Source organism: Tachysurus vachellii, chromosome 17 (genome assembly GCF_030014155.1).
Source record: "Tachysurus vachellii isolate PV-2020 chromosome 17, HZAU_Pvac_v1, whole genome shotgun sequence".
Lineage (NCBI taxonomy): Eukaryota > Metazoa > Chordata > Actinopteri > Siluriformes > Bagridae > Tachysurus > Tachysurus vachellii.
The window spans coordinates 20,164,184-20,189,914 of NC_083476.1; the positions used below are offsets into that span (position 1 = coordinate 20,164,184).

The window sequence follows — 25,731 nt, forward strand, 5'->3', positions numbered from 1 at the left end:
GGTCAAAGGTTTTGTTTAACTTGTTGTTTTTTTTTGTATTTAATGTTAACCAAAAGTACTCTGAATTAACATAGACAACATCTGTCATGTTAGCGGATATGTACAGTATAAAAAGGAAAAATTACCCAACACAGACGTTCAATGGCTACATGCTCTGTTTTGTATTGGCAGAGCTAGCTTCTTTGTGAGGCGCGAGGTGGGAGAATGAAAGGCCCTAAAGCTCAAGAGACAAAAAGACTTCCAAAGCAAAGTGCTGACAGCAGCCGAGGTCTGTGAGTCAGAAAGGCCATTCACCTCATGCCTATATAAATACCCCTACACGTGCCTGACCAAGAGACCACTTAGTGGAAACCCCCCAGCGCACACGGCTCACACCTCGGGGTAAGTCTTTCAAGCACTTATTTAACATCGTGAATAGAGCTTCATTTTAAATAGTGGTTCATCATCAATCATATTTTAAAAACTAAAATGTCAGAAACAACACAGATGGCTTGTGTTAAAAGAGAGATTTTGGAAATATCTCTAAGTAAAGAGTTTATGATAAACAGAAGAAACATGAATGCCGATATGTTGCGGAAGATATTAATCTGTACCTGGGTGTAACGTTGTGTATGGTTCTAATTATTTTTTTCCTGTCTCATTCTACCTCACAGGTCAAGCAGTACTAAAATATCAGATAATGGCTCAGACCACTCAGACAAACATGCCCATGGGACCATGGAAGGTAAAGTGTGCACTTTATCCAATACCTCTAGGATTTGCCTTCTTACCACAAAGAAGGACCAATGCGACATTAAGCGCTCGATTGTGATTTGTCAGAAGCTTTTGTTTCATCTTCTACAACAGCATGGCTACGCAGAGCACATGAACTTAACCACATAAAGATTTTCTTTTAAAAAATAAGGAATGTTGTTATTTAACAAAGAAATAAATAAGTACAGTATATATAGTTATGGTAAAGCTTTTTGCAAGGATACTCTACTAAACATTGGATTAGTGGTAGCTTAGTGGTTAAGGTGTTAGCCTACTGATCGGTTTGAGTTTTGAGGTCCGTTAAGCTGCCCCCTCCTGGGGCCCCTGAGCAAGGCCCTTAGCCCTCAATCACTCAACTCTGCCAAATGCCGTAAAAGGAATGTCTGTACGCTTTGTAATATCCTGGAAACCTTTCTTTTTTTTTTTAAACACTGAAAAATATGTGATGACAATTTTGACCAATTGACCAAATTCTGACCAATTGACCAAATTTTCAAACCTGTACCGTATTGATTTATTTTTTTGTCATGTTTTATTCCATACAAAATAAAGAGTCGCTTGGGAAAGACAATTTCTCATGGTACGTGATGACACAAGTAACTAAATGCCTCTGTGTTTTCCACCAGATCACTGTTTATGACCAAGAGTACTACCAGGGCAGATGGTGGGAGTTCACTTCCTGCTGCAAGAACATTATGGAGTATGGCATGGAGAACATCCGCTCCATGAAGGTGGAATGTGGAGCGTGAGTAATCAGGCATAAACTCTTGTCTCAAAAATTTGAAAGCAGATACATTTTATACTTATTTAACTTCAAAATTGGGGCACGGCGGTTAGTGTTAGCACGTTCGCCTCACGCCTCCAGGGTTGGGGGTTCGATTCCCGCCTTCGCCTTGTGTGTGTGGAGTTTACATGTTCTCCCCGTGCCTCGGGGGTTTCCTCCGGGTACTCCGGTTTCCTCCCCCGGTCCAAAGACATGCATGGTAGGTTGATTGGCATCTCTGGAAAATTGTCCGTAGTGTGTGATTGTGTGAGTGAATGAGAGTGTGTGTGTGTGCCCAGCGATGGGTTGGCACTCCGTCCAGGGTGTATCCTGCCTTGATGCCCGATGACGCCTGAGATAGGCACAGGCTCCCCGTGACCCGAGGTAGTTCGGATAAGCGGTAGAAAATGAATGAATGAATGAATGAATGAATGAATAACTTCAAAATTCACACTTATATACAATAATTTTGAAATGTGTGCAAGTTCATTTACCAAGTTGGAAAATCATCTTAGATATGTAAACAAAATCATCCTTGCTTTCACATTCATTGCTTCATAGTGATGTTCATAGTCTGTTTTTCATTCCCTTTTTTTTTGTAACCTAGCTGGGTGGGGTTTGAGCACAGCAGCTACAATGGCCAGCAGTTTGTCCTGGAGAAGGGAGACTACCCTTGCTTCGAGGCCTACATGGGAAGCCATGGCTACCGTGTTGAGAGAATGATGTCTTTCCGCCCGATCTACTCGGCTGTGAGTTCATCCAAAACATTTATCCTGTTATATCAGAGTTCACAAATCTGATTGGCTTAGAAATTGATATGCTATTGTTTCTATAGTAACAGCTCATCCATAGGAATGTCATCTAAAGGTAATAATCTATAAAACATATTTTTACCACACTAACCTAACCGTTTATAATGTGAAGATTTCTTTAAGGAGACCTTTACGGTATATAACATTTACGGAAGGAGTCACAAGTGTCTCCAGGAGTCTCCAGACTATAAAATGGTAAAGTCTCCAGGCCTGAGGACTTCTTGTAATCACAGTCTTGAAAGCTATGGAAATAAACTGTCTCCTGAATGTCCTACGACTTTAAATGTGTCTAGAAATGGTTAAAAAGTATTAAGGGTTGTTCAACAGTAAAACATAATCACTGACAACTGTTTCAGTTCAAATACTACATTTCAGGACCTGCATTTATTGGAGGAATAAATGCATGTTTTTTTTATTATTTATTATTATTAAATTATTATTTTTTTGTATTCCATCCTACTTTTGCCTTTGAAAAGGAGATTTGAAAAACATTTGCCTTGTGATCAGGAGATTATAGGTTTGATCAGATGGTAAAAATCACCTTTTTGTCTAAAGGTTTACTTTTCCTCAGGAACACTCTGAGAATCACCTAAAAATTCCCTTTAAATCTTGTGAGATATCGATGAGAAAAAGAAATCCTATGGGATTGTCTATTAGACAGGTATTTTGAGCAGACACTTCCAGTCTTACTCTTATTCGTGTCGAAACAGTGCCACAAGGAGTCCCGCATGTGTGTGTGGGAGTGTGAGAACATGATGGGAAGACAGTGGGATCTGTGCGATGACTACCCTTCCCTGCAGGCTATGGGCTGGCACAACAACGAGATCGGCTCCATGCAGGTTCAAAGCGGCGCGTGAGTACCTCCACCAGCACCACCAACTAGAAACATCTACAGTATCACCTCATCTCACCTTATTGAACATATCTGTAATATTTGTATAACAGAAAAGGATAAACAGGGCTCACTTTATTGGGCTTGATGTTAGTTATGGATTATAGAGGCTCTGGAAAATATCGGCATGATTTCAAGACTGCAAATGGAGTTAGTTTTTATTACACAACTTGATAGAATGGGAGCACGGTGACTTAGTGGTTAGCACATTCGCCTCACACCTCCAGGGTTGGGGTTCGATTCCTGCCTCCACCTTGTGTGTGTGGAGTTTGCGTGTTCTCCCCGTGCCTCGGGGGTTTCCTCCGGGTACTCCGGTTTCCTCCCCCGGTCCAAAGACATGCATGGTAGGTTGATTGGCATCTCTGGAAAATTGTCCCTAGTGTGTGATTGCGTGAGTGAATTAGTGTGTGTGTGCCCTGCGATGGGTTGGCACTCCGTCCAGGGTGTATCCTGCCTTGATGCCTGATGACACCGGCACAGGCTCCCCGTGACCTGAGGTAGTTCGGATAAGCGGTACAAGATGAATGGATGAATGAATGAATGAACTTGATAGAATTTTCAGGTTCACTCGGAGAGGACATCTGAGGTTTACTGAGACCGGGAATATTTATACAGAATAAAGTTGTAGTATTTAGTCTTATCTATGAATAAACAAAAGACGGCAGCAGACACAGACTTGGTGGTTGGTATGTTTACTGCCGGCTTGATGAGTTTACTACAAAAAGGATTATCAATTATATAAAATTCAATCACACTATAAAGCATGTAGACACCCATTCCAGGTCCTGCACTCTTCTGGGAAGGCTTTTTCCTAGATTTTGAAGCATATGGGGATTTGTGTTCATTCAGAGGACAGGAACTGAGTTCCAGGGTGCAGTTGGTGTTGCAGTTTATCCTGGAGTTGAGGCAGAGTTCAGGTTTTGTGCAGAACACCTACGTTCTTCACGTCCAACTTTGTCAAACCATGTCTTCATGGAGCTGGCTTTCCATTGAAGGGAAATTGAAAATTTATAGCATACAAAGACATTTTAGACAATTTGTCGAAGAACAACATGAGCTTGTGATGGTCAGGTGTCCACATCGCGTCCGGCCATATAATGTATACCAACATTGCTCATTTGAAGGTTATATGTGATTTATCCTGTAAAGTATTTTGGCTTAATGGCTCATTTTATTTCATTCTTCCAGCTGGGTGTGCTACCAGTACCCTGGTTATCGTGGTTATCAATACATCATGGAATGTGACTGGCATGGAGGCGAGTACAGATGCTACAGGGAGTTCGGCACCCACGCTCACACCCCCCAGATCCAGTCCATCCGTAGAATCCAGAACTAAAAATAATGTGTCCTTCCTCCTTCGTTTCTTCTCCTCCCTCACCAGTCTTTCCACTCCTCCGTACTCAGCTTCACAGTGCAGACCTCACTGCCAGGATCGCCAGCCGACTAACTGGTGCTACATTCATGTAACTTGTCGGATTATTTTTCAGGAGAGAAAGACACAGAATGAAAACTTTAGAAATAACGATCTTGAAGCTTCAGCCAGGCTGTAGCCTGGTGAGACACCTGAGACATTGCTCTACTTTTATCACAATAAACTTGCAACTCCTGTCAACTTATGTGAGAGTTGGTGAATAAATACAACAAGGAAAAGGAATCTGTGTCTCTTTATGGCATCATAATGAAGTGGAAATGTGGTATTAGCCCCAGAACTCAAAGTTATGGGTTAAACTCAAGTCTACTCGAAAAAAGGTAAAAAAAATTAAAAAAAAAAAAAAAAAGTTGGCCCTTTTAAATGTACTTAAATGAAATAATAAATGTTTGTAACCAGAAAAAAAGGTATGACTTATGTCACATAAAACAACTATGTCACATAAAACAACTATGTCACATAAAACAACTATGTCACATAAAACAACTATGCCTTCTGGAAGAAACTATGGTATTCAGTCGTAGTTCATTCTTGGTAAGTTTGCTAGTAATATGCTTGACTTACACAACCTATTTGTCTAATGAATTGATCAGAAGATATCATGTAGATAACTAATATCTACTGGAATTGCAATAATAAGAAGAAGAATTATAATAATAATAATAATAATAATAATAATAATAATAATAATAATAATAAAAAAAATAAAAGCAATTATCATATTATTATTATTTTTATTATTATTAATAATAATAATAATGAATTTTGATGATGATAATAATAATAATAAATTTTGATGATGATGATGATAATAATAATAATAATAATAATAATAATAATAATAATAATAATAAAAACAACAATAATAATGAATAATAATAATAATAGTGCAAGGAGTAAATTATCTGGCTTTTCTTGAAAATTAAATTAAGTGAGTATTTAATTTGCATAACACTTAAAACAATTATTAATTCTCCAAAATACTATTTAATATTTTGAGTAAATACAATTTGTCAGGTATTTTACAGCTAGTAATACAAGGTGAATGGATTTTATTTGTATTTGTTATTTCGAACTGTGATCTTATTATTAAGCAATTCTATAATGTTACATTTAATTGTCTACTAAATAAAAAATATAAATAAATAAATAAATAAATAAAACTTGCAACCCAGCGCGTGCCTTTATTACCAGGTCAATGTGACAGAGATCTCTTTGCAATATGGCGCATTTCCGGTCAATATTAACCCAACTTTTCGCGATTTCACACGTTTTTTACTCTTCCCGTGTCGAATTAAAGACGCATGATGAGGAAACCTACATGCAGTATTACAATTACGCGGAATTTAGTCGTCGCCTTGAGCATTTCGCTGAAAAATACCCAGACATTTGCAACCTCACGAGCGCCGGCAAGTCAGCTGGAGGCAGAGAAATTTGGGTGATAAGAATCACAGTGCACATCAATCTTCTTGGGGATGTTCCTGGAAAACCGAGATTCAGATATTTGGGTAACATCCACGGGGACGAGCTGCTGTCCAGACAGATCTTGGTTTACCTCATTGATTATCTCCTGAGTCAGTATGGAACTGATCCCAGAGTGACTGACCTCATAGACAACACTGATATTTATATCTTACCAAGTGGGAATCCTGATGGCTTCGAGAAGGCTGTAGAAGGGGATTGTACTGGCAGCAAAGAGGGTCACAAACGTATCACTACAAGCCCTAGTTTCTCTGATCGGTTTGATCCGAGAACTTTGGGAAGTCCACCTGAGATGTTCGCTGTCGTTAAATGGGTTTTACAGAAAAAGTAAGTCTTTACTTGTAAATAAAATGCAACTATTTTCCTATTTCCTGTTTGCACAAACCACATGCATGAACACAGAATTGCTGCTATATTAATCTCCACTCTTCTGAAGTTAAAAAAAAAACTTTTTTTACTCGAATCAGCTGCAAGAGCATTAGTAAGTTCAGATCGATGTCAAGTGAGAAGGTCTGATGGACCGTCAGCATTCCAGTTCATCCCAAAGCTGTTCAGGGTTTGAGGTCAAGGCTTTGTACAGACAAGTCAAGTTCTTTTACGCCAACCTTGGCAAATCATAAACTTCGTGGAATTTGTTTTGTGCACAAGGGCATCGTAGGGTAGATTTGGGCCTTTAGGTTCCTGTGAAATGAAACTGTAATGGTACTGTACAGGTTCAAGTGTGTGCTTCCAACATTGTAGCAACAGTTTGTAGAGGAACCACAAATGGGTGTGATGGCCAAGTTTCCGCTGTCATTGGATCGAGTTTTTATCAGCTACGCATTTTATCATAAATTAGGCACTTTTTAACTGATAAAACCTTAGAGATGGCAGTACATGCTCTAATCACATCTCGTTTAGACTATTGTAACTCTCTATACTGTGGTGTTGCCAAAAATCAAATTAAACGTTTACAATTGGTTCAAAATGCTGCTGCCAGATTTCTTTTAAAAAAGCGATCACATTACCCCTCTTCTGAGGACTCTTCACTGGTTGCCTATTGATTACAGAATTCGTTTTAAAATACTTTTATTTGTTTTTAAGTCCCTGCATAATCAAGCTCCTATTTATTTGAGTTATTACATCCATACTCTCCTTCCAGAAGGCTGTTCCCTTTTCAAGACTCAAGCGTAGAGGGGATCGAGCTTTCTCAGTAATTGGGCCACAGCTTTGGAATGATTTGCCAATAGAATTAAGATTAGCACCCTCTCTGACCATCTTTAAGTCCCTTTTAAAAACATATCTCTTTTCCTTTTCATTTTCTTCTTACTGTTTCTAATTGTTCTATTATTGCGTGTTTTAGTGTGTATTATTGTATTATTGTATTGTTTAATTCTATTTTGCTTTTTATTCTTATCTTCTGTCTTAATTCATTCATTCATTCATTCATCTTCTACCGCTTATCCGAACTATCTCGGGTCACGGGGAGCCTGTGCCTATCTCAGGCGTCATCGGGCATCAAGGCAGGATACACCCTGGACGGAGTGCCAACCCATCGCAGGGCACACGCACACACTCTCATTCACTCACGCACTCACACACTACGGACAATTTTCCAGAGATGCCAATCAACCTACCATGCATGTCTTTGGACTGGGGAGGAAACCGGAGTACCCGGAGGAAACCCCCGAGGCACGGGGAGAACATGCAAACTCCACACACACAAGGTGGAGGCGGGAATCGAACCCCGACCCTGGAGGTGTGAGGCGAACGTGCTAACCGCTAAGCCACCGTGCCCCCCTCTTCTGTCTTAATATCATTTTTTATTTTTCTGTGTATTTTTTTTACTAACACTTTTTTATTGTACAGAATTTTGGTCAGTCCTGTGGCTGTTTTAAATGTGCTTTATAAATAAAGTGATGAAATGATGATGTATATACATAATTTGGCCATTTGGTATAAAGCATTCTTTAGGTATAAAAGCTTTGACATAATCAATCTGTCTTTTTCCCAAGGTTTGTTCTTGCTGGAAACTTGAAAGGAGGCTCAATACAGACCACCGACCCCTTTGATTACCCAAGTTCCCATGTTACACCAGGTGCATACAGACATACAGACCATGATGATGATGATGATGCGCTCTTTCGCTATTTAGTACAGACTTTTACTGAAAACCACTCGATCATGAAAGAAGGCAAGTCCCTGTGTCCTGTTGAGCTAAACGAGGAGTTCAGTAATGGGACGACCGCAGAGTGGACCGATGTGCAAGGTGAAAATGTGTTCAGTGTTCATTTATTCCAGATATCAAATTGCATCTTGATGTTCTAGATGTAATTGTAAATTACAGGAAGTATACAAGACTTTAGTTACTTCAGAGGAAACTGCTTTGAAGTCACCTTCCAGCTGAGCTGCTGCAAATATCCATTGGCTGCAGATCTCTATAGTGAATGGAACAACAACAGGGAATCTCTAGTAGCATTCATGGAAAAGGTAAGAAACTTTCAGACTTGTTATAACCTGTTAGATCTTTTTGCACAATTGGTCAATCTTTTGTTTGCAATGAAACTTTCTGATGAAAAATCAGTGTAATACATTTTACACAATTTATATTTATCTCTACAATTATAAATGAGGGGGGGTACGGTGGCTTAGTGGTTAGCATGTTCGCCTCACACCTCCAGGGTTGGGGGTTCGATTCCCACCTTCGCCTTGTGTGTGTGGAGTTTGCATGGTCTCCCCGTGTCTCGGGGGTTTCCTCCGGGTACTCCGGTTTCCTCCCCCGTTCCAAAGACATGCATGGTAGGTTAATTGGCATCTCTGGAAAATTGTCCGTAGTGTGTGATTGTGTGAGTGAATGAGAGTGTGTGTGTGTGTGCCCTGCGATGGGTTGGCACTCCGTCCAGGGTGTATCCTGCCTTGATGCCCGATGACGCCTGAGATAGGCACAGGCTCCCCGTGACCCGAGGTAGTTCGGATAAGCGGTAGAAAATGAGTGAATGAATGAATGAATTATAAATGACTATAAATGACTCCGTTAATTAGCTCTAATTGGCAACCTGAATGGCCACAATGTCTGTGGGGGATGAATGGCATGTTCTTTCTTCCCTGTCAATCACAGCAACACTAGTCAGTCATTGGGTGTCTTTGAGCTCATGTGAAGAGAATAACTCAGTTAACTCGATGTTTCTTGGCGGAATCAAACGCTAACACGTGCTAGGGAAGATAACGGAGCAAAATTGTTCTGTTATTGTTCACATCAGTAAATAGGCTGCCTGCGTCATTTCAAGGTTCATATTGGAGTCAGAGGGTACGTCATGAACACCTCAGGAATGGGTATCCCCGGCTCAAGCATCTCCGTTGCCGGAATAGACCACATCATCACAGCATGGATATTTGGTGATTATTACCGGTTGCTGCTGCCAGGAATTTATAACATCACAGCCAGTGCTCTTGGGTGATTACCATTCATCTTAATAATGCTAATTTGCTATCAGGTGTTGGTGTTTGTTGAGATCTTACCTTTATTATACCTTTCTGTGTCTCAGGTACCGTCCAAGCACGATAAACAACGTAACAGTAAATAAAGGCAAAGCTACTCTGCTAAATTTTGTTCTAAATAATTTGAGCGAAGAGGTGCGAGCGCCATGGCTTCCTACCTCTCCTGTACCGACCGTATCGTACCAGTCTATTGAACAGGTTCTCAACAAACAAGAAGCTTCTACATCTGAGCCACCAGTCAAGAGTCATCACAGTTACTCGGACATGGAAGCGTACTTACAGCAGATTAGCTCTGTTTATTCGTCTCACGCCCAGCTGCTTTCGATCGGCCAATCCGTTATGGGCAGGGAACTTTTTCTCATGAAGATATCATCTAACCTTGGCACTGATGAACCAGGTAGTCCCTTAGATTAAATCTGTTCATGCACAGCCTGTTCACTTGCTTATAAAATGAATTGGATCATTTCTGGTACGCTGGTGGCTAATAAATTAGCTAATATACAGTATGCGCTACATCATTGGTTTTAATTGGTTCAGCTAAATAATTTGTTTTCTATGTTTGTATATATCTACTAAAATGTTGTGATAACTATTTAACTATCACATTTAACTATTTTTCTCCATGTTTCCCAATCTGGCCTTATGTTGAGCAGGTAAACCTGAAATTATATTTGTTGGCAACTTGCATGGCAATGATGCTGTAGGTCAGAAGATTCTCTTGAATTTGGTTGAATACCTGTGCCGTAATTACGCCAGCGAGCCTTTTATCACCCAGCTGGTGAACAGTACGATCGTGCACATCCTGCCTTCTGTGAACCCAGATGGTTATGGAACGGCAGAAGAAGGTATGAGAACGGGAACGGAAAAATGACACAATTTTGTTCTACTCTGGATAAGGTTGTAAATCCAACACTATTTTATCTGTTGTTAGCTTCTGAATATTTACGTGTAGATGGAGAATTCGGTGATGGTGTGAAACACGGCGACCGACAAAACATTGACTTGAGCTGGAACTTTCCTGACCAGATCCACGCAGACCGTTTTGTCCGACCAGAAACCAGGGCAGTGATGAACTGGATGAAAGCTCACTCGTTTGTTTTGTCTGCTAGCGTTCTTGGTGGTACGTTATAGATTTAGTGTTTACATGTTAGCAGGAGTTAGGCACGGTGGCTTAGTGGTTAGCACGTTCGCCTCACACCTCCACAACTACCCCGTGACCCGAGGTAGTTCGGATAAGTGGTAGAAGATGAGTGAGTGAGTGAATGAATGAATGTTAGCAGGATGTTAAATGACTCGCTGTGTGTTAAGCTCTTGTGTTGTTTTTTTTAAGGTGTGCTTGGAGTGAGGTATCCAAGTTCAGTTGATTCTGTTGACGAGGCTGTATTTAAATCAATCGCACAAGCCTATTTGGTAAGTATTGAAGTATTTACTTTCAGTAATGAGCCAATGAATGATATTTATTTTAACGTGAGTGCAGTAAGAGTAGATTTGATCAGTCAATCAGGGTCAATCAGTCAATTGTCGACGAGAAGAGCAACCGGAGAATTTTTCACAACGATCACAGATGCAATTCCACCCCCAAACAATTGGCCGCACGCGAGCGTTTGAAAAAGGAATGACTGCCGAAATGTATTTGCATAAATTATTTTGTGTGCTTGAATGTACCCTGTACTTGGCCCCTGAATGTAACATGTGGCCCCTTAATGGCCCCTGTTACAGAAAAATCCTAGAACCGCCACTGGATTAGGCCCATTTTGAGTTTCAGGAGCGCTAAATTCACAGTAGCAACCATCCAAATCCGTCAGTCTTAAAACGGTTAACGATAATTTGTGCCTTTTGTCTAATCAACCAAAGATGACAGGAACAGTGAGAGATAAAGAACATGCACAGATGTCATTACTCAAAGTGAGGATTTTTGTTCTGTGTGACTGAAAATGAACGTTTCGGCTCTCTGAAAATCACAATCAACTGCTTTTCGACAAATAATGACCGAATTATACCTGAAAATACTGTTTTTATGCAATTTTATTTTATTATTATTTGTGTAAAGGATAAGTAAGAGATTCACAGAGAGTAGAACAAAATAGAAATATCATTCACTCAAACCCATTTCTATTTTTTTTTCTTTTCTTTTTTTTTTCTTTCTTTTTTTTAAATTCAGGAATTTTCATCTCATCAGACGTCACAGACCTGTGAGGATTTGGACGGAAATAAAATGAATCCTTCTGCCCCTATAGGTGAGTCCTAATGTTGTCTTGATTTATAGCCATCATCTGGGGTCTAGAATATATTTCTAGCAACATAAACAGTTGTCTGTTCAAGATTAGAATGAAATAGAAATAAAAAATTAATAGATAATAATACTGCAGTTCTCATTCACGCACTAGTCACGTCACGTATAGACCGCTGCAATGCTCTTCTTACAGGTATTCCGTCCAAATTGCTGCATAAGCTTCAACTGGTTCAGAATTCTGCAGCTCGTGTTCTCTCTAGAACACCTTATACTGATCGCATTTCTCCGGTTCTCCAGCAATCGCATCGGCTTCCAGTAAAATATAGAGTTCAGTTTAAAATCCTGCTACTCACTTATAAGGCACTTTATAATCTTGCACCACAATACCTTACTCAACTTCTCCAGGTTTACACTCCTTCACGTGAACTCAGATCTTCATCTTCAATTTCTCTTGTGGTACCTCGGATTCAACTTACTACTATGGGTGCCAGATCTTTTAGTTATGTTTCCCCCCGGCTATGGAATTCTCTTCCCCTCGATGTTCGCAATACCGAGTGCTTGCTGACTTTTAAAACGCATCTTAAGACTTATCTTTTTATACAGGCTTTCTTATAACATGTTTTATTGAGACTTAAATGCACTTTATCAGAATCAGAAAGGTCTTTATTGCCAAGTATGTTTCCACATACGAGGAATTTTTTTCTAGTACAGGAGCTCCACAGTGTAAACATATAGCAATGGTAAGACATGGACCAATAAATAATAGACAGTTGTATGTGCAAATTGTAATATAAGTGTGCAAATTGTAATATAAGTGTGCAAATTGAAATGTAGATGTGCAAAATAAAATATAAATGCGTACTTGTAGACAATGTAAGAATAGGTTTTGTTCTGTGTATGTTAGGTGTTCATCAGATGTATTGCCTGAGGGAAGAAACTGTTCCTATATCTGGTCGTTTTGGTACTCAGGGCTCTGTAGCGTCGGCCAGATGGCAACAGTTCAAATAGTAAGTGTGCTGGATGTGAGGGGTCCAGAGTGATTTTCTTTGCACTTTTGCTCACTCTGGAGAAGTACAGGTCTTGGAGTGTAGGGAGAGTTGTGCCAATGATTCGCTCAGCAGTCCGGACTACCCTTTATACTGTACACTCACCGGCCACTTTATTAGGTACACCTTACTAGTACCGGGATGGACCCCCTTTTGTCTTCAGAACTGCCTTAATCCTTCGTGGCATAGATTCAACAAGGTACTGGAAACATTCCTCAGAGATTTTGGTCCATATTGACATGATGGCATCACGCAGTTTTGTCGGCTGCACATCCATGATGCGAATCTCCCGTTCCACCACATCCCAAAGGTTCTCTATTGGACTGAGATCTGGTGACTGTGCAGGCCATTTGAGTACAGTGAACTTATTGTCATGTTGAAGAAACCAGTCTGAGATGATTAGCGCTTTATGACATGGCGCGTTATCCTGCTGGAAGTAGCCATCAGAAGATGTGTACACTGTGGTCATAAAGGGATGAACATGGTCAGCAACAATACTCAGGTAGGCATCTCAGTTCAGAGATGCTCTTCTACGTACCTCGGTTGTAACGAGTGGTTATTTGAGTTACTGTTGCCTTTCTATCAGCTCGAACCAGTCTGGCCATTCTCCTCTGACCTCTGGCATCAACAAGGCATTTGCGCCCACAGAACTGATGCTCACTGGATATTTTCTCTTTTTCAGACCATTCTCTGTAAACCCTAGAGATGGTTGTGCGTGAAAATCCTAGTAGATCAACAGTTTCTAAAATACTCAGACCAGCCCGTCTGGCACCAACAACAATGCCACGTTCAAAGTCACTTAAATCACCTTTCTTCCCCTTTCTGACGCTCGGTTTGAACTGCAGCAGATCGTCTTGACCGTGTCTACATGCCTAAATGCATCGAGTTGCTTCCATGTGATTGGCTGATTAGAAATTTGCGTTAACGTGCAGTTAGACAGGTGTACCTAATAAAGTGGATAGCGAGTGTATATATATGCTGTTTGTTTGTGTTTTGCCTTAAGCACTGACCTGTATATTGCTTGTAAGGTGACCTTGGGTGTTCTGAAAGGTGCCATGAAATAAAATGCATTATTATTATTATTATTATTATTATTATTATTATTATTAAAATAAAAGGACTACAGTGACACAAACCCCTTTGGTTTACAAGCAAATAAAGACAGGGTTATTATCATTATTTTATTTTTTATTATTATTATTTTATTATTTTTTTTCCATATCATGCACTGAATGATTTGAAAGCTAGTAATGTTCTTTCCAAACACAGGGATCGATCTGGAGACTTGGGAGTACGGTAACACAGACACTCTGGGAGTCCTCATTGGAGTAAGCTGTGATCTGGAGGAACCGGTCGAAAAAATGACGACGTACTGGATACAGAACCAAAGGCCTTTGCTGCGCTTAATCCAACAGGTCCTCTCCTTTTCTCACACGCCTCAGTCTCTTCTTTTCTTAAATCTTCATTATTTAACCGTGGACTTTCTTTCTCTATCGTTTCTCTATATACTGTAGAAACTATACCATAGATGGGGAACTTGAGTCATATGACTTGACTCGAGTCAGACTTAAGGCGCAAAATTTGAGACTTAAGACTTGCATGACACATATTAAAAAAAGACTCGACTTGACATTCACGACTTGAGACTTGACTGCGACTTGAGTTAAATGACCCAGAGATGGGGGACTTGAGTCATATGACTTGACTCGAGTCAGACTTAAGTCGCAAATTTGAGACTTGAGCCTTGACAAATATTAAAAAAAGACTTGACTTGACTTTGACATGAGATTCATGACTTGAGACTTGACTCGGACTTGAGTTCAATGACTCAGAGATGGAGGACTCGACTTGACTCGAGTCAGACTTAAGTCGCAAATTTGTGTCTTGCTTGAAAAATATTAAAAAAAGTCTCGACTTGACTTTGACTTGATCTTCATGACTTGAGACTTACTTGTGACTTGCACACGTGTGACTTACTCCCATCTCTGCTACCTACTGTCATCTTAATGACTGTATGTAGAATCGCACATCTCTAAGGCAACCTTGTACCTTATACAGTACATTAATATGCATCGCTACGACGGTAATATTTTCAATATTTTACACAGACGGTTTTGTTGTTGTCTGTGAAATCTGCCAAATGTCATAAACGTAAATGTAATTCTGTTTTCCTTTTCTCTGTGGATGTGCATCACTCATTCAGAGCTTTCAATCAGAGTGACGTTAGACAATCGCGGCTGTCCGTGTGCTCATGTACGTATGTGGAAGAGGGTCGATGACACACTCTAAGGAAAGTGTTACGCTGCCCTCTGATACCGTTTAATCTTTAGCGAGGTTTTTATTTGACACGTGACATGGAGAGATGGCTGGTGGGCAAACTGGGGAGAAAATTAGCTAGATTTCTCTAGATGTTCTCCACATGGATACTGTAAACATTGCAGTTTCTACCTCATGTTGTCTAAAGAAGTTCCTCTTGGCCAGCTTGTTTCATCGGGATATAAAAAAAATCCATCGTTTAGACTTTCTCTGAAGCTTCTTTGTGACAATGTCTGTTAATCAAAGCGGTGTATATATATAAATATATATATATATATATATATATATATATATATATATATATATATATATATATATAATGTATAATATATAATATATATATAATATATAATATATAATATATATATAATATATAATAATATATATATATATATATATATATATATATATATATATATATATATATATATATATATATATATATATATATAAATAAAAGAGATGTGCCTGATGTTTTGGGTTCATTCCTGTGCCTCAGTTGGCTTTCTTTAGGTTCTCCAGCATGAATTGTTTTTTTTTCTTTTCCTGTCAGGTTCATTTTTCAGTCAGAGGTCGAGTGACTGATAGCCAGTCTGGTCAGGCTATTGCTAATGCTACCATAGAGGTCGAAGGCTCTATGCATCAGGTTCATACCAGCAGCACAGGAGAGTTCTGGAGACCTCTGGCTCCTGGGATGTACCAGCTCCAAGCCTTCGCTCCAGGGTAAGAAATGAAAGTGATGAGATTAATCTTCAGATAAAACTCTTTAAGCTTTACGCTATTTCATGTACATACGATTTAATGTCAAATCATATGCCGTAATATTCAGCTTTAAGATGTTATTTAATGCCGCTGTCTCTTCAGATATGTTCCCGTCTCAGTTTTGGTGATGGTGACTGTAACTTGGGTGAAGCAGGTGGATTTTGAACTGACCAGAGATCAGCGGCCGCAATCTGAAACCCAGGTGGAGGAAGAAGAATTTCGGAGGTTGGTGGAGAACCTGTCCTCTCTTCGCAGCCTCGAAGAGCTCGTACAAAACTGGCTTCCAGCCAGAACGTTGCACTACAGGAAGCACACAGAACGCTCCGAGTTCCTGCTTGGACTTCACCTCAACTTTCCTCGTATCACTCGTCTGTACAGGTAATCTGTTGCTTTTATATATTAATAATAATAATAATAATTATTATTATTATTATTATTATTATTATTAGGGGGGGTACGGTGGCTTAGTGGTTAGCACGTTGGCCTCACACCTCCAGGGTTGGGGGTTCGATTCCCACCTCCGCCTTGTGTGTGTGGAGTTTGCATGTTCTCCCCGTGCCTCGGGGGTTTCCTCCTGGTACTCCGGTTTCCTCCCCCGGTCCAAAGACATGCATGGTAGGTTGATTGGCATCTCTGGAAAATTGTCCGTAGTGTGTGATTGCGTGAGTGAATGAGAGTGTGTGTGTGTGTGTGCCCTGCGATGGATTGGCACTCCGTCCAGGGTGTATTCTGCCTTGATGCCCGATGACACCTGAGATAGGCACAGGCTCCCCGTGACCCGAGGTAGTTCGGATAAGCGGTAGAAAATGAATGAATGAATGAATGAATTATTATTATTATTATTATTATTATTATTATTATTATTATCATTATAACGATGGTCTGTGGGATCCAAACAACCTTTGCACATATCACCCTGAGTGTCCAGTTACTGCCAAGTAACAAGACATTCGATGGATTATAACATTTGATTATCATCATATGTACATGACAGTTGCTCACTGCTCAATGGCTGCTGAAATCTGATTGGCTGATGGTGGCAATGGATTTTAAAATCCGTTTACGGATTAGCGACAAAGATTGCTGTGTACCAAATTTCGACTGAGATTGAGATCCTACAAAGTACTGAGCGGCTTGTCTCAGGACAAAAATGTAAAACGCTGCGCTGTAGCGCCACCATCAGTCAAAGTCTGGAAGTTCAAGACAACTCGTGTCGGTTGTTTTCGGACCTGGGTGTAGTACGGAAACAAGGTCATGCAGATCTATTTTTTTTAAATGAATAAGAATAATTAGCATAAAGACATATGAGACGTTGTCTCTCTCTGTTTTATGTTCAGTCTGGGTAACAGCTGGGAGTTACGGCCTATTTGGGCTCTGGAGATCTCTGGAGGTCCCGAGTCAACACGACCCACGGTGCCAAGAATCCGGTACGTCGCAGGTGTCCATGGAAATGCTGCAACGGGGCCAGAGCTGCTGCTGGAGTTTGCATCTGTTCTCTGTATAAACTATGGTGGGAACCCTGCCATCACCAAGGTGGGTGTCGCTCAGCGGTAACACTTGTACGCCTTTGTGACCAAGCGAGCAGAATGTGCCGTGCTGTCAGGGTGCGAGGCGTCGCGTACTCTGTCTCCTAGCTCACTGTAGAAACTAGCCATCTGTGAGGTCACGTCTTGTACTTGGAAGAGTTCAAATAGCACTTTTCTCCACATGGGATTTCTCGACAGTTGGAAAGGATATGGTAATGACTGGCTTTCTGTGTCTCTGAAGAAGCACATCGGTTTTATTTGTATAGAGCTTTTGACAATGGGTATTGTCTCAAAACAGCTTTACAGAACATAAGAAATATCAAAAGGATTCGTATCAGATTTATATTTAATTGTGTTTGTATTTATTCCTAATGAACGTGTCTGAGGCGACTGAGGTGACAGTGGTGAGGAAAACTCCCTTAGATGGAAGAGGAAGAAACCTTGAAAGGAACCAGACTCAAAAGAGAACCTCATCCTCATTTGTGTGACACTGGAGGGTGTGATTATGAATAACGTCCTTTCTACAGTCTGATAATTGTGTATTGATGAGAAGGTTGTTGTCCTCAGAGAATGCCTGATGGACAGGAATTGGCCAAGACCAAATCAGAAGAACAAAAAATATTCTGCTGTTTATTTTGCACACCGATCTGTTTGTCCAGTATAATCAGAATACTGTCTATTATCTCACACCTCTGCACTTTTAAAGCTGATTGACAGGAGCAGGATTGTGATCGTGCCTTGCGTGAACCCGGACGGTCGAGAGCTGGCTCAGGAGGGCTCGTGTTTCTCCACAACGGGACTCACCAATGCTCACGGTGTAGACCTTGACACAGACTTTATCTACGGTCAGTTAGTAAGCTGCACTTTGTTCTAGTTCAGTCGCTGAGCGAATCCGAAGCACGAATCCTGTCGGTGTGTTTAGGAAACATCTCGGCGCAACCGGAAACACGTGCGATGATGGATCTGATGGAAGGAGGAGGCTTCTCTCTGTCTGTTACACTAGAAGGAGGCTCTTTGATGACAACGTACCCCTATGACCGACCCACAGAATCAGGTGATTTCTGTATTGTTATTCTGCATTAATGTGAATGAGGTTTTTGTTCAACACTGACGAATTTGTCATTCTTGCTTCTTTCTAGCACACAGTGAAGAAACCCTGAGATATTTGGCCTCGATCTATGCAAGAAGTCACCCTGTGATGCACTTGGGTTACCCTGGGTGCAGAAACGGACTGGGTAGGAAAGACAGACGAATCTTTCCAGATGGAAAAGAACGACAACCTTTTACGTTGCCTTGCATAAATATTCAGATCTTACAGTAGATCTGTCGACATTTTCAGTTTTACAGCCTGACGTCCCTTCATTTAGGATGATATGTGATGAATCTACACAAAATAACCCTGTGTTTTTTGATAGCTCCTTAGTCTTTATGATGCTGTTTGATATGTTGGATATTTTCTCTTATAAACACTGCGTTCTTCCAGGAACAGGTTTATTTATACCGAGATCACTTTGCTCATTAATTCCAATCAGGTCGACTAATAACACGGTGTCTGATGGCAACTGATTTGTTTTCAGTTCACTGGGGGTCAATACTTATGCAGTCACAGTTTTTCTTTTGCAAATCATTTTGCAAAATGGCTTCGTTTGTACCTATATATTCATATATGAGATATAATCTATATAATATGATTTCTTATCTTATTTTACAAAATGTGAAAATATTTATGGGGTAAAAACAAATTCAAGGTATTTTATTTATATATGACAATCTCATAACTGTGTATTTGTGTATCATGTGGTGGTGGTGGTGATGATGATGATGATGATGTCATCCCACAGAGTCAGTTCCAGGAGGAATTCTAAGAGGTGCAGACTTCAAAGGTCACATGGGGAGTATGAAGGTTGTCTCAGCACTTTGTTTTATGGTGTTTGGAGTTAAAAAAAAAGCATCATTTTCCATAATGTTTGACTTTATAGTTAAACAAACCTTTTGCTTTATTTGCTGCTTAAATGTGATCAAATATTAAAAATAATAATAATAATAATAATAATAATAATAATAATAATAATAATAATAATAAAATAAATATATATAATATATAATATAGACTTAGTGGTTAGCACGATCGCCTCACACCTCCAGGGTTGGGGGTTCGATTCCCACCTCCGCCTTGTGTGTGTGGAGTTTGCATGTTCTCCCCGTGCCTCGGGGGTTTCCTCCGGGTACTCCGGTTTCCTCCCCCGGTCCAAAGACATGCATGGTAGGTTGATTGGCATCTCTGGAAAATTGTCCGTAGTGTGTGATTGTGTGAGTGAATGAGAGTGTGTGTGTGCCCTGCGATGGGTTGGCACTCCGTCCAGGGTGTATCCTGCCTTGATGCCCGATGACGCCTGAGATAGGCACAGGCTCCCTGTGACCCGAGGTAGTTCAGATAAGCGGTAGAAAATGAATGAATGAATGAATATATAATATATATTTGTAAGATACAAATGACACTGATTAATTCTCTGTGTTGTAGGATTATAGTGTGGATGTGGGTTTGTGTCCTGAGATCACGGTGTACACCGGTTGCTGTCTTTACCCTCCTGCTCAGCAGCTGCTTCCTCTCTGGGCAGAGCACCGGTCGGCTCTGTTCGCCATGCTGCTGGAGGTCGGCGCTGCTTTCACTGCTCTCACTTTTACTTTCCAAAGTAACGTTACACACCGAACGTGACTAAAACGTTACACGTGTGAATAAAACGTAACGCAGCACAAATCAACAAACTGACACACAGATTGTCGTCTCATGGGCCGAATTTTACACAGGAAAGAAAAATCAGTATATTTATGAGTAAATTTGTTTATTAGGTGAATAATTTGTGAGAAAAGCGACCTCCTATTGTACAACTACTTATTTAAACACATTCATGCGATTCATTTCTAACACTATACGCTGTTATATTGATATATTGACTATATATACTATATTGACTATATTGACACATTGATGATGATTATTTCTCTTTTCTTTTTATTTTAATATCTTGTTGTTATAGAGCATATTAGTCCAGGCACTTTTGATATCTGTATTATTTATTTATTTGGTTAGTTATTAGATATGATCTGTAGTGCACAAAATGCAGGAAATGTCTTTTTTTGTTTGTTTGTTTAATTTTTTTTTTTAATTAATAATTTTTTTAATTTAATAAAAACAATTTAATATACATTTTTTTATTTAATATTTTTTTTTAATTTTATATTTTTGTTTTAATTTAATAAAAAAATTAATTTAATATTTTTTTATTTAATCATTTTTTTTATTTAATATATATATATATATATATATATATATATATATATATATATATATATATATATATATATATATATATAAATTTATTTATTTATTTATTTTTTTTTTTTTTACAGGTTCATAAAGGGTTGAGTGGCGTGGTGAAAGACCAAGATGGCCGCCCGGTTTCTGATGCAGTGATCAAGGTGAATGGCTCGGTGTTTGTGCGTACAGATACGCAAGGCTTCTTCCACACTCTTCTGGCTCCAGGAACTCAGCAACTGCAGGTTCAAGCTTCAGGTTTTGACAAGCAGCTCATGCAGGTTAGTCGATAGAGGCTATAAACTAACTACCTCTAGTGTCCAATAGATGGCAGTGTAGGTTTTACTCGTCTTGTTTTTGTTCTTTGTCAGGTAAATGTGTCCTCGCATCAAGAGGCAGTTCCTATAATGATCAAGTTCAACAAAAACGTAGGACACCGAGGCCAGGGATTGGTGCTGGCTGCTGCAAGTAAGCAAACTTTGGATAATGTTCATACACTAAACTCATCTAATCTTCAAATCTTCTTTTTATTATCCGTTATTAACTTTTTCCGCATTTTGGCAGTCTCCGTAACCGTCGTCCTGCTCTGCTTGCTCTTCATGTGGCACATCCGCTCAGCTAAGTTCAGCCGGATCAGGGACTCGTTCAGACGGCTCCGTCTTCTGCGAGAAACACTACGACCCGAGGCCACATCATCCGAGAAGTTGCCTCTACACAACGTGTTTTTGGAGGACAGTGAGAGCGAAGATGATGCTTTTTACCTCGAGCAGCGTTGATTTAAAAAGTCTTGGCACCCTGAGTTTACCATATGACGGTTTTCAGATATCGGCTTCGATGATGTTAGATTTATATTAAATCTAATACACTTCTTAAAACAGACGCACTGGTTCATTTCTAATAAACAGAATGTAGCAGTAATACTGTAAGCGTCTGTCCTTCCAGATCGTCTTCCCTTTTCTCTCAGTCGGAGTTTTCATAATGACGGCACTCTAAACTCACCCATATGTGTATAATCAGGGTGAGGTAAAGGTCAGAACTTTTATTCAAACCATTTAGTGAGCTGTCGTGAAACGTGGCTGGGGAGCGGAGCCTTCCCGGCGAGACAACTCGCACCAGGATAGAAATGATTCCATATACGATAAAGAACATTCTAGCTCTTCTGTCTGAGGGCATCCGTAAGTTAAAGGTGGGGTCTCTGATGTTTGAAAGCCAATGTTGGCATATAAAATCACCCAAACAAACACGCCCCTGTATTGATAGCTCCGCCCACACATACATATGTAACCCAGGCGACTACTGGAAAGAAACATGTCTTTATCATAGCTGAAGTGAAGAACAATACGATTGTAGATAAACAAACAAGCAAAAATGACACACAAGTATAATCATGTAAAGGACAAAGGCATATATTAGTTCTGTGTAACAAAGCAAAACCAACGTTACTCACCTATCAAGAAGGAAAAAAGAGCCTCGGCGTCTTAAGTAAAGTTGGTCACATATTCACAGATTGGAGTTTCCCAAGTCAATAACTCCTGAGTTAAACACTGTTACTACACAAAACACGGTTGTAGCTGCGTCTCTACATTACTAAGATAGAAAAGAGGTGTTATTTGTGTAGTAACAGCGTTTAGCTCAGGAGTTATTGACTCAGGAAACTCCAATCTGTGAATATGTGACCAACTTCCTGCTCCTTCATTTCTCTCCAGCGCTGGAAAGCTGATCCTATATTAACACGTCCTACTTCTTACCTTATCGTAAGCCTTTCTTCGCTTTCTTTATTTTTATCCTCCATGTCAATGTTAAAACCGCTTTCTGCTAATGTCACACATGCGCACTGAACACTCTCTCCGCCCATATTGACAAGACACGCCCCTTTATGCTCATTGGCTACACGTTTGTTTTGATTTTTGTTTTGTTTGGTGGCCCAACGCAGTTTTCTGAAGCTTTTCTCAAACATTGGAGACCCCATCTTTAAGTGGAGGCATGTACTGAGATCAGATGCTTGCTTGCAGACATGTTTAATGCATGGTGCAATTAAGGTCCTAGTGGGTTTTTTGATTGAGACACTAAATCGGGCTGCAAATTGAAGGCACAGAGTTTAGATATTACAGGCCACAAGCGCAACAACTTATGATTAGAGCAAATACATAATCCTGTAAAGAAAATCATGTTAATGTGATCGTTCCTGAATATCTCAGGAACCCAGATGAGTGAGATATTCAGGAAGATTCTGTAGATTGAAACACAGAGTGATGCTATCCGTTCGCAGATACGCCTGTCAATCACAGTGACTCTAACCAATCATGTTGCACCAGTGAGCTCATGGATGTGGAAGAGGGCAGAAGGAGCTTCGCTCAGAGCGTATTGCACAGCCCTGCGACGCAGCATGAGAAAAAAAATTCATTTCAGCAAGTTTAGCAAGTTTTACATTTAAGCATTTGTATATGTTTGATATTAGATGGGGAGGCACGGTGGCTTAGTGGTTAGTACGTTCGCCTCACACCTCCAGGGTTGGGGGTTCGATTCCCGCCTCCGCCTTGTGTGTGTGGAGTTTGTATGTTCTCCCTGTGCCTCGGGGGTTTCCTCCGAGTACTCCGGTTTCCTCCACCGGTCCAAAGACATGAATGGTAGGTTGATTGGCATCTCTGGAAAATTGTCCGTAGTGTGTGATTGTGTGAGTGAATGAGAGTGTGTGTGTGTGCCCTGCGATGGCTTGGCACTCCGTCCAGGGTGTATCCTGCCTTGATGTCCAATGACACCTGAGATAGGCACAGGCTCCCCGTGACCCGAGGTAGTTCTGATAAGCCGTAGAAAATGAATGAATGATATTAGATGAGTATCATCTCCACCATCGTCTCACGATTTCATAAAAAATAAAAGTGATATGGATTCATCACGATCCTGTTCGAACCCTGGACCTATTAGTATGCGTTTTTAAGATTCATTACACGGCGTAGACAGAATCGTCTTGGTGTTTTTGTGGATGCTGATGTGGATGTTCAGGGAAAAGAAAGCGGGGCTGGGCTGGTGGAAGAGAAGACTCAGTAGTGCAGGAAAGTCCCAGCAGTACTCACTTCCAGTAAGTGTGAAGGATGAGAATAAAGATGGGAGGGTGCGGAGCAGTGTGTGTTTGTGTTTGTGTCTGTGTGTGTTACTAGTGCATGCGCAGGGTTTATTAGCATCGCTTTTCTCGGTCCGATTTTTTTTTAATGTGGATTTTCTCATGGACTGTAATGGGTGTGTTTGTATAAAATATCAACTCAACCACACAACACTAAAGCTTCTTCCAACCATATTATGTGTTTCCGTGTTGGCTCGAAGTCAGGCTGCTATCCATCCATCCATCCATCCATCCATCCATCCAGAGACAGACGGAGTCAGAGACAAAGAGAGATTGTGATTGTAGGTGGATGAGTGAGAGTGCATTAGAAGATTACTGGAACGCCAGTAACACCACTTTATCTGTCTTTATGCAGTTTATACTTCTCTTGCAATACAACATCCTCGTAGAAGCGGTGCAGAACAGGGTGTGGATATAATCGAAGAGCTTCGCTCATTTATTACCAGCAAGGCATCAGTGCACTTAAACAACACTGCTCCTACACACTGACGTTACCTTGCGATGATCTCACGCTTAGAGTATATATGATTCTTGATTTTTATCCCAGAACCTTTATTTCGTTAAGCGAAGCATGCTGTAATTAAATAGCTGACACTCTTTGAATTCTCCTCGAAGCGAGGTTCAGCCACGAGCCCATAAGGCTTCGTTCGAAGGATGAGTCTGAATGAGTCAGACGAGAAGAGTACTATTGATCTCCAAAATTTCATTTAAGCAGAGCAGGATCTCGCCTGCTTTTAAATGGTGTCCTGCTTCATCTTTCCCAGCAGATACACACACACACACACACACACACACACACACTGATGTTGGGAACCAGCTGTTTTATTATTGTAATGTATACTGACCTGCGGTTTAAGCATAGTGAAGATATACAAGCCTTAATGGAAAGGGGGTAATTATTTATAAACGCGCTATCCGGTGTCACCCTGGTGAGGGCAGGTTCCCTTTTGAGTCTGGTTCCTTTCAAAGTTTCTTCCTGAGAGTTTTTTTTTTTTTTACCTCTGGCTTCTGGCTTAGAGATGCATTAATACATGTAAAATTTATATACAAAAAAATAAATAAATAAAGTGAATTTAAGTAACAAAATTACATGCAGTCTCTTTACATGGTTGATGGGAATAGGACGTTCTTTTAGTTGAATTAAATAATAATTAAAAAAAAATAGATTATGGGGTTACTCTAAAAATTCACATAGTAGCCTGTGACATCTCCGTTATGTTTTGAGGTGAGAAAATCTCCAGTTACAACCCACTGTTGTGTAAACACTTAAAGGTGCGGTGCACGATGTTTGAAAAATGCTTCAGAAAACTGAGTCGGGCTGACAAACAAAACAAACGTGTAGCCAATGAGCATAAAGGGGCGTGTCTTGTCAATATGTGGCGGAGAGAGTGTTCAGTGCGCATCTGTGACGTTAGCAGGAAGCGATTGAAACATTGACATGGCGGATACCTGCCGTTACCTCTGCCTCGGGTTCTAGGTGTTGAACGTCGTCTTCCGCGTGAAACGGAGCTAAAACTTTCACAGTACAACACACAGTACTACAAAAACACATCTGTATTACCATAGTATTACTCATTGAGTTCATTTACTGATAAAAATATCCCCTCGGCCAGCTGCCCCAGCAGGTTCCGCCATAATAGTTGCCTGGGTTACGAATGTATGTGTAGGGCGGAGCTATCAAAACATGGGTGACACCCATTTGGGTTAGGGGCGTGTTTGTTTTGGTGATTTCAAATGTCAACATTGGCTCTCAAACATTGTACACCCCACCTTTAAATAAGACAAAGTCACTCTAATAGATAT

At 40.2% G+C, this 25,731-nt stretch overlaps 2 protein-coding genes across 2 annotated transcripts; both read left to right on the plus strand.

Annotated features, from left to right (window-relative positions):
- Positions 1–679: 679 nt before the first annotated feature.
- Positions 680–4,644, plus strand: cryba1b (crystallin, beta A1b). Its single transcript, XM_060890966.1, has 5 exons — positions 680–724; positions 1,380–1,498; positions 2,124–2,265; positions 3,039–3,181; positions 4,409–4,644. The coding sequence occupies exons 1-5, from the start codon at positions 680–682 to the stop codon at positions 4,554–4,556; spliced, it is 597 nt and encodes a 198-aa protein (XP_060746949.1). The 3' UTR covers positions 4,557–4,644.
- A 1,211-nt stretch (positions 4,645–5,855) lies between these two features.
- Positions 5,856–21,615, plus strand: cpdb (carboxypeptidase D, b). The gene is made up of 21 exons (XM_060891623.1): positions 5,856–6,458; positions 8,126–8,379; positions 8,458–8,600; positions 9,398–9,564; positions 9,656–10,005; positions 10,262–10,453; positions 10,540–10,728; positions 10,939–11,018; positions 11,770–11,845; positions 14,157–14,302; positions 15,757–15,926; positions 16,068–16,343; positions 17,303–17,498; positions 18,198–18,336; positions 18,414–18,545; positions 18,631–18,726; positions 19,333–19,394; positions 20,013–20,144; positions 20,903–21,088; positions 21,179–21,275; positions 21,372–21,615. The coding sequence occupies exons 1-21, from the start codon at positions 5,872–5,874 to the stop codon at positions 21,581–21,583; spliced, it is 3,882 nt and encodes a 1,293-aa protein (XP_060747606.1). The 5' UTR covers positions 5,856–5,871; the 3' UTR covers positions 21,584–21,615.
- Positions 21,616–25,731: the final 4,116 nt, after the last annotated feature.